The sequence below is a fragment of the Oryzias melastigma genome, linkage group LG18, assembly GCF_002922805.2.
Source record: "Oryzias melastigma strain HK-1 linkage group LG18, ASM292280v2, whole genome shotgun sequence".
NCBI lineage: Eukaryota > Metazoa > Chordata > Actinopteri > Beloniformes > Adrianichthyidae > Oryzias > Oryzias melastigma.
Genome location: NC_050529.1, coordinates 21,034,390 through 21,043,732, shown reverse-complemented (window position 1 = coordinate 21,043,732; position 9,343 = coordinate 21,034,390). Strand labels below are relative to the sequence as shown.

General features: G+C 41.9%; 1 protein-coding gene and 1 non-coding gene across 2 annotated transcripts; both read right to left on the bottom strand.

Annotated features, from left to right (window-relative positions):
* Window positions 1-2,563: 2,563 nt before the first annotated feature.
* On the bottom strand, window positions 2,564-9,266 carry eif4a1a (eukaryotic translation initiation factor 4A1A). Its single transcript, XM_024287539.2, has 11 exons — window positions 9,113-9,266; window positions 8,117-8,159; window positions 7,621-7,753; window positions 7,409-7,548; window positions 6,057-6,225; window positions 5,341-5,450; window positions 3,573-3,716; window positions 3,366-3,503; window positions 3,199-3,288; window positions 2,860-2,939; window positions 2,564-2,789 (listed from the first exon to the last, which is right to left on the bottom strand). Exons 1-11 carry the CDS (start codon window positions 9,133-9,135, stop codon window positions 2,645-2,647), a joined length of 1,215 nt encoding a protein of 404 aa, XP_024143307.1. The 5' UTR covers window positions 9,136-9,266; the 3' UTR covers window positions 2,564-2,644.
* Window positions 5,849-5,986, bottom strand: LOC112156536. The gene has a single exon (XR_002921002.1). It is a non-coding gene; the product is annotated as a small nucleolar RNA SNORD10 (small nucleolar RNA).
* Window positions 9,267-9,343: the final 77 nt, after the last annotated feature.

Below are 9,343 nucleotides of genomic sequence, written 5' to 3'. Positions count from 1 at the left end.
TTTTTTTTCATAAATATTTCTGTTTTTACTTTGATCAAAAGCAAAAATGAGATATTAAAAATAAGTCACTGTGAAAATTAACATTAAAAGAGAAAAAATGACAATTCTTCTCCTTATAAATTAATATTACTTTGGTAAACCTTCTTTTGTTTCCTTATGTTAAGCTAATCCAAAAACACTGTTGTCCAGCAGAAGATAATATGTGCTTCAAGTTTGTTTGTTTTTTTAAGTCTGAAAAATAATCATACTTTTTTAAGAATATCTCACTCTGGAAGATTCATAGATCATATAGAAGTGTTTAGTGTAAATCAAGAACACTTTACATTTTGTATGCAATTTAGAAATTTTTTATCTCAAAACTTCAGGTGACACAAATATCACTCCATAGAGGATGAAACACTTACACGATGAGTCTCGGTGATTTTTTATTTTTTTGACAATCAAAAGGGATAGCTATGAAAATTATTTTAGAAATATTTAGCACCATTTTTAAGTGTTCAGCTCAGGGCCCCCAAAAGTGTTGGGAGTCCTAGCCTACCTTTGCCTAGTGGTAACTCCGCCCCTGGATGGTTTCTTCTCAAAACACTGGAAGTTTGATGGAATGATCCATTAAAATCCTGTTTGGTTCTTGACTTTCTTCACCGTTCTTGTTTATGTTCCTGTTTATATTTCTACCACTCAGCAAAGTTTTATGTCCTGTAGCAGTCCTGGACTGAAGGACCAGATCGTTTCCTCTTTCTTACTGCACCATTGGTCACAAATTTGACCCCAGCAGACTTAAAAACTCACCAAAATGAATGCTATGTACCTGGTAAAAAAAAATAAAAATTTTTGAAGTGGTGAACAACCTCCTTTTATGGGAAAATTAAAATATTGAGTCTACCACAATTAAAGTTTGGTTGACCTTTAACCCTTTAACACCTGAGGCGGTGTCTGTGACGCTGAAACATTTTTTATGCTACTGTAACTTTTTAACTGTTAACATGCGGGGCTTTTCTCCTTCAGAAACTACTGGGAGGACATTGATGGTGCAAACAATGTCAAAAAAGTACAGTAAAATGATGGTGTTAAAGGGTTAAATCTGTGTGGTCAAATCAAAAATAGGCAATGTAACGAAATTTCTTTAGAAAATTTGAAAACAAAACATTGTAAATTTGAAAAAAAAAACATTTGGAAAAAAAATGTTTTGAAAATGTAAAAAATCTAAACACTTGAAGTAAATCTTGAAATATTGATAAAAGTTTTATTTGAAAATTTGAAGAAAAAAACTGAAAACTTAAAAAAAATCTTGAAAATTTTGAAAAAAAACTTTTTTTTTTTAATTTGAAGCAAAAAACTGAAAACTTGAAAAAAACTTGAACCCCCAACCAACCCCTGAAAACTTGAATTAAAAAAAAACAATTTCAGAATCTTCACTTTCAGTTCTGTTTACAGTTCCAGTCAGCTACGGACCTGAGCCTAATTTCACGTTGGCCTTTAGGCTTATTTGACCGCAAAAAAGTTGAAAATTCAAAACGGCAGCTGTTATTAGATAATTTTTCTTTTAATTTTTTTTTCTTTTTTGAGGTTTTTAGTATTTCTGATTAAATTTTTTTTATTGTTCACAATGTCATTTACAATTTTTTCAAGGAATTTGTTTACGTTACATTGTCTACTTTTCAATCTTTTTTTCCCCCTTTCAAGTTGATCCTGATTTGACCCCATATAAATCCTTCCAGGATTTCAGTTTATCTTCTCATGACGTCATAAAGCTCCTTATTAAAGGTCATGTTTTGGACCTGACCTTCTGGTCTGCTTCCACATGGAGCCAGAGGTGACCTTTGACCTGGAGGATGGTGAAGCTTCAACCGAACCTTTGAGGTAGAAATACTTTGGACGCAGCGCAGACACAGGCCAACTTTTATTTTTTACTGTTCAAAAAGAGAAACGTTTATTTTTAAGCAGATTGTTAAAATAAATACTTCACAGAATCCAATGTAAAAAAAAAAACTTGATACATGTCTGAAAAAGGCTAACAATCCATAAAGTCATTCGGGGAAAAAAAGAACTTCCTTCCGTTCCCAAACACCCCACCAGAGCTCAGCGCAGCTTGTGGCTCCACAGACGTCGTCGTCATGGAGACGGCCCGACCTCCTGACCTTTCAGCCTCACTGGAAGTTTGGTCCAACAATAACCCCCCTCCCCCTAAAAGTGACCAACTCGTATTTATATATTTATTATCTTTTTTAATAAAAGCATTCAAGACCTCGTGCATTACAGGCTGCAGACGGGTTTCTTCAGAAGAAACCTCCACCAGTTCATGATGACTCCAATCGGATCAGCGGTTCTGACCGCTGAGCTGCAGTCAGCGCCGCTTCTTTCCAGAACAGAGAGGCGTTAGAACAGGCGAGGAGGTGGAAAGGAGCGGCGGGACAGACGCTCCTGCTCCACGTCAGACCTCAGGTGTGGGAGGACACAGAAGAAGTTTGCAGATGAAGCAGCTCTAGTTTGCCCCCCAGGAGGCAGAAACTAGCTCAAATGTTTGAATAAAGAGGATGGAGACTGAAGAAAACAAAAACAAGTCTTTAGAAATTGGATCATTTAGAAACAAGATTTTACTTTTTAAAATAAACAAGGTGAGTCAGAGAAGAGGAGCTGGAGGTTTCTAGATCAGGTCGGCCACGTTCATGGGCATCTCCTCCACGGTGGTGTTGTAGAACGTCTCGATGTCCCTCAGGGTTCGCTTGTCGTCTTCGGTCACCATGTTTATGGCGACTCCCTTCCTGCCAAAACGCCCACCTCGACCAATCCTGTGAGAGAGGGGTGTGGTCAGACAGAGGGATGCAGACAGGTGAAGCTGTGCGACAGGTGCTGCTTTACCTGTGGATGTAGTTCTCTCTATTGGTGGGCAGGTCATAGTTGATGACCAGGGACACCTGCTGGACATCAATGCCTCTGGCCTGAGGGGAAACAAAAGGGGAGGAGTCTTAGCAATCATGTGGAAGTGGGAGGAGTCTGGTGTAGCCTGCCATTTAGTTGTGGGCGTGGACTAAAGCCAAGCTACAGTGGAGGGCAGGCGAGTTTCTCTACGAGGTACATTCAGTCCTTCACCAACACAGCAGATGGGAGGAGAGGGAACCTCGGACCAGCAGGAGGCCAAGGAGCACACGGAGGCTCAGGTGTGGCAACATCTTCTCTGAAAATGAAAGCTGGACCTACCAGCAGGTCAGTGGTGATCAGGACTCGACTGGAACCAGAACGGAACTCCCTCATGATCAGGTCCCTCTCCTTTTGGTCCATGTCACCATGCTGGAGGAGGACAGGCTCAGTCATCAACAGGGACGTGTACGGCGACCAGAGTTCTCCTCCAGGAGAGGAGCTCTTACCAGAGCGGACACGGTGAAATCTCTGGCGTGCATCTTCTCCGTCAGCCAGTCCACTTTCCTCCTCGTGTTGATGAAGATGACGGCTTGTGTGATGGTCAGGGTTTCATACAAGTCGCACAACGTGTCCAGCTTCCACTCCTGTGAGGACGACTTGGGTAAGTTCTACTCATTCAGAGGAGGACGGTCCACAGAAACAGAACATCTCACCTCCTTTTCCACATTGATGTAGAACTGCCGGATACCCTCGAGAGTCAGCTCCTCCTTCTTCACGAGGATCCGGATGGGCTCCCTCATGAACTTCTTTGTGACCTCCAGCACGTCAGCTGGCATGGTGGCCGAGAGCAGGACAACCTGGAGACAAGAACACGCCTCTGTTCACCGCTGATCCACAGGAGCACGATCAGGACTGAGATTAAAGCTCAACCTGCTGATAAACAGCTGTTGTAGGGAGGGGGATCTCAGTAACAGACGATATGATTCATGATAGCATCACGATACAGCGAACGTTTCAATAATCATTCTCTTGGTGATCTTGTCACATCTGTAAACAAATATATTTTTTTCCCCTCATATTTCCCCATATTTTCTTTTTTTTTAACAACAATGTAAACAATATATTGATTTAGTGTCCTTTGCAACAGTGAAATAAAATCAATATAAACTAGTGCGTCTTTGAAAATTTAAATTTAAATTAAGGAAAATACAGTATATCAAATAGTTTTCTCACTATAAAGACCAATAAATGTGGAAATGTAAATTCACAATGTTGTATTTTTATTAATTCTACATTTTTTGTAAGTTCCTGTATCATTGAGGCACAATATTAATGTGTAGACAGAAAAGTGGATGTAAAGCACATCTTAACCATCATTAGCTCGAGTTAACTAAAAATAAAGAAGATCAAGATGATATTTATTAAACTTGAATGAATCATGCAGTTTCTTGGATTAAAACAAGATTAAATCTAATGGAGGTCAGCATCTGACATACAGTTTTGGTCTCTTCTTGGATTCTGACTCAAATATATTTAAAAAAAGATAATTATTTGGTGCTGAATGCTCACAACTTTGTTCAATTTCACTACTTTAATAGTGGATTGGTCATGGCAGCCCTAGGAGCATCAGTACTAAACATCCTCACACTTCACTGTCATGCTTGTGAGAAGCTCCCCCTGGTGGACTTCTATGTCATTAGATATCAAGAGGGGACTAGAAAAAAAAAATGAAATATTGATATTTAGCCCCAGCCACTTTGTGACTCAGTGTGTGATCATGTCAGGCTCTGGCCGGAAGAACGCCACGGCAGCAGACTGACAGTCAGCTGACACGGCTCAGACGCAGCGCTGCGTCATCCATGAACAGAGGTGCTGAAACGACTCATCCAACCACAACAGGTTCCTGTTAGAGGAAATTCCACATTTTTAAAGTAATTTTTATCAAAGATTAGTTTTAACGTGAAGCTGCTGAATGACTTCTGGTTTCTGTTGTGTGTGACGCTGAATAAAAACTGCAGTGATGAGGACTTCTTTGATATCAGCCACCCCAGCTCACTCTCTAACCTGCATGTTTGTGTTCAGCTTGAACTCATTTTCTACATTAACTAAGAAAATGAGAAACGGGATCTTTAGAGTGACATGTTCCATTTTTGAATTAATTATGACAAGTTTTTTTTAAATAGGAGAAATGTGGAACAGCATTAAGGATCAGGCAGGATACATCCAAACCACCTAAGTGACCAGTCGATCAGAGGAAACGTTCCATCATTTGAGACTGAGCTGAAGTGCATTTCATCCTGAGAACACTTGATGTATACGACGCAGGTTCCAAACTTCCCTTGGGTGTCCCAAATTTTGGTGATTTTATTTTTTAGTAAGCGGTGGGGGAGAAAGACCCAGTACGAAGTAAGAATGATGAGAGAGGGGAAAAAAAAAGCAGAAAAAAACCCTGATCTTTTAGTCCAGGTAGCACAATCTTACCTGAGTGCTGCTCGCCAGCTTCTGGAAGATCTCATAGATCTGGTCTTTGAACCCTCGACTCAGCATCTCGTCGGCCTCATCCAGCACAAACATCTTGATGCATTTGGGAGCTGCACAAAGAAAAACATGGTTTAGTGGAAGTCTGACCTCACCGCCAGAGAGAGAAGCCTCAAAAACACCTGCACCCTTTTGACAGATGAATTATTTCTACCCTTCAGGGGTTGCTATGGTAACTAGAGAGCAGTAACACAGGTAAGCAGTCTTTCACTTCCCGTCTCTGGAGCAGCAGAGAAATAAAGCCTGTTGATTCCTCTTCTGAAGAGCAGTCACTGGTTTGTTGAAATGACAAAAAGTCTGTCGTGTTTACACTATAAAAAGCTAAAGTTTAGATTTTCTCTTCTAAAACGGAGTCATAACTAAGCTTCATGTAACAGAAATCTGATGTTAGCTAAGGATGCGAGGTGACATCGAACGTCTACCTGACCCTTTCAGACAAACTAGCGTTGTTGTATTCAGGATCATGAGTGTGATCATGTCTCTGGGTCCCCGGTGTGGAGATAACTTCAGCCAGCAAAACGCCGACCAGAGCAACGCCACACCAGAGACGGACAGAGTCAGTTGACACGCATGGGTTTCATCATCATACAGCAGAAGAGCCCCGCCCCCAGCCTCCCACCCTGGAACCCCAAAGACCACGCCCCCTCCAGACGACTCACAGATGTTTTTGCGACTCAGCATGTCGAAGACACGTCCTGGGGTTCCCACCACGATGTGGGGGGCTTCAGCCTGCAGCTTCTGCACCTCGTTGCGGATGTTGGTTCCTCCGATGCAGGCGTAGCAGTTAGCCCCCATGTAGTCACCTAGGGCCAGCACCACCTTCTGGATCTGCAGTCACAGGGAAAGCTGGGTTTAATAATCAAAACTAAACTTAAAGTTCGGTTGATGGGCAGGATTTGGCCTCTCAGAGCTTCAAGTCCCACTCTGATCATCTGTTGTAGTGGCGTTTTTAGTGGCCTTTTGATTGTTTAGTAAACATTTACATTACAGTGATTCTCATGCTCCTTTCTGTATGTTTTTCAGCACATAAAAACTCTTTACTTTCAACGATTTCAGCAATCTTGGTACAAAACGTTCATCTCATTCAGGACATCACTGCTTGCATTATAAAATGCACCCCATAGCGAATGAATGAGAAAGTCTTCAAATTATTTATGTAGATTAGCAACAAAAGCCTTTAAATATATTAATGGCCCATGTTAAGATCTTTTATAGTACTTTAGAAAAAATTGGAGTTCAGCTGATATTTTGCAACATACAAATGTTTTTGGCCAATTTGTTTCTATTGGGTTTTTAGGCTAATTTAGAGTTTAGCTTCTATTTTAGCAACATGCTAAAGTTTTTGACTAATTTAGTTTACTGATGAACTTTGGCTATTATTTAGCCAGTATTTAGCTAGTATTTAAACAACAAGCTAGCCTTTTAGGCTAATTTGGCATTTGATGAGGTTTTTTGGGCTAATGTGGAGCTAGGCTCAAATTTAAGCAACACGCTAAATATTTAAGTGGTTTAAGAAATTCCACTACAATTATTTTTCAGAAATTTTGGTCAAATTCAGCACTTTTGTAGTTCTTTACAAGTCTTTTAGCAAATTAAACATTTTTCAAATGGCTTTTGCATTTTCAGTAAATCCCTTCAGCTATTAAAGTCAATTGCATCACCATTTCAGCTAAAAGCTTCAGCATCTTCAGTGACTACTTTCAGCAAAGTGCATTTACACTAGCGTTATCGCAGGTGATGCAGCTTTTCAAGTTATAATTATGCTTTTTTTTTAGACTAAATTGGAAAAAATTTGGTCATTTTCTAGGACAAAACCGAGCCCTGTTCCCCTACCTGCTGCAAAGCTTGCTCAGCGTATTCACAATTGAATTAAAATACTCAACGTAACCAAATGCTCTTAACAAATGTGAGGAAAAACACCCTGATAATAGATTAAAAAAACATTAAGAAAGTTCTAACTACCAGTTTAAACTCTGGGGATGGATGAGCAAGTTGCTGCTGTAGTCCATACCTGCTGGGCCAGTTCCCTGGTAGGAGCCAGGACCAGAGCCTGAGTGGCCTTGAGCTCCACATCAATCTGCTGCAGGATGGAGATGGCAAAAGTGGCGGTCTTCCCAGTGCCAGACTGGGCCTGAGCGATCACGTCGTAACCTAAAAGGTGAAAATAGAAAACATTTAACAAAACAACAACATCCAAACACGCATGCAGATCCTGACACTTACCCTTGATACAAGGGATAATGGCCCTTTGCTGGATGGCAGATGGCTTCTCGAAACCATAGGCATAAATTCCCCTGAGCAGAGCTTCGCGCAGGTTCATGTCATCAAAACTGTCCACGATCTGGTTCCAGTTACTCTGCAGACAGACAGATTTCAGGTTGGAGCTCTGTATCTGATGAGGACACTCTCCTGCCTCCAGGGAGTGACATCAGAACACTGCATGTTGTGTAAACTAGCAGAGAGGCTGGGAAATGCTGCCCCCTATCTTCTGAAGACTGGACTTCACCACAGAGGGTCTGGATCCTCTCAAGTCCTTTCAGAACCGCCACTGGGCCTTTTGGGCTCCCTTAAACTACACCCTCCCAGATAGTCTGAACTACACTGATCAGTCATTAGGAGCTCCTCCCTATAAATACATTTAAAAAAATTAGGAGTAGCTCAACATCCTCAGTCTCTACATGGGAGGAGGTCCATGTTCCTACAGGTTCTAGGAACTCACCTCGATGATTCCATCTGGCTCCATGCCTTCGGGGCCATTGTCTCTGAAAGAAGAGCAGAAGCGTGTTAAAGCCGTGGAGCCATGTTAGGACACCACCCTGCACGTACCCGGGGCTTTAACTACGCATTATGACCACGGTTCTTTAAAGATACCCGTTTTATGTTCAAACAACAACAAAATCTAAGAAATGACCATTTTCCATCATTAAACTGGCAACAGTATCATGGCGTACCGAGACAAATAACCGTGCCCTGCTTTCTAACCCGGGATAGCGTCTGCGGCCTGCTAATGCTAACAGAATTAGCGTTAGCAGGCCGCAAATTCGCGTCGACGTTGACTTTGAAGAGAAAAACCCAGCTAGCTAACAGAACCAACGACCCAAACACACTACGGAACCCCATTTCGTTAACGTACGCTCAACCTCGGCAAAAATGGCCACACAAATGCTTTATAAGACGGTTCCGAGGTTCGGTGCCGGGACTCCGGGTACTCCGACCATGTGCACGGCGCTGTCGAATCCGGAGATGAGTCACAAAAACTCGACATGACTTCACATTAGGGGGACAAATACCCAACTTTCAGTTTAATCATGACACAAAGATTAGATAGAAACCGAAATATCAACTGTAGTGTCGAACCGAGGCCGAGACGGCGTAATTCGGCCTTGTTCACGTGCTTCTGGTAGGCGCCGGCCGGCTTTCCGATTTTTCCGTTCGGATTCGGCCCGGTACCGACAGAAACAAACCCATTACGGTCGTTGGCTTTAAAAATTCGCAAACGTAAAAACATCCGCGTCAGATTACCGATTTAGTTCTGGGTGATCGGTTCAGACGGGTCTCATGTTAGAATGTAAAGGATGTGGCGGGACACAAACGCCTAAAATATCTCGGAAAAGGCCCGTTTCGGTCAACGGCGCCGACAAAAACGACGTTTTCTCCGCTCAATTGCAGTTATTGGGTTTTTTTCCGTTCTGGTCCTCATTTTTCTTTAACTTACCTGTTCTCATATTCAGCCGACATTATCTCAAAGAAAGAAGCTATGGCAGAAATGTGTTATATACGTTGACTGGACAAAGAGGCACCCTCATTGCGACAGACCACTGTCAGTCATTTTTAGCCCCGCCTTATATGGGCCGCGATTGGCTAATTTGTCTAATGTAGCCAAAAGTGGGCGGGATTAATCGGAATGCATGACGCCAGCATGAAGAAGGGGAGGAGCCTGGAATCT

Bases quoted from the DNA above. Each gene is read 5' to 3' on its own strand.
- eif4a1a (XM_024287539.2), bottom strand. From the start codon at position 9,135: ATGTCGGCTGAATATGAGAACAG. The intron at 3,717-5,340 runs GTAAGATTGTGC...TCTTGTCTCCAG, and splicing joins AGCTGGCGAGCAGCACTCAG to GTTGTCCTGCTCTCGGCCAC. The intron at 3,289-3,365 runs GTAAGAGCTCCT...GTCCTCCTCCAG, and splicing joins ATTTCACCGTGTCCGCTCTG to CATGGTGACATGGACCAAAA.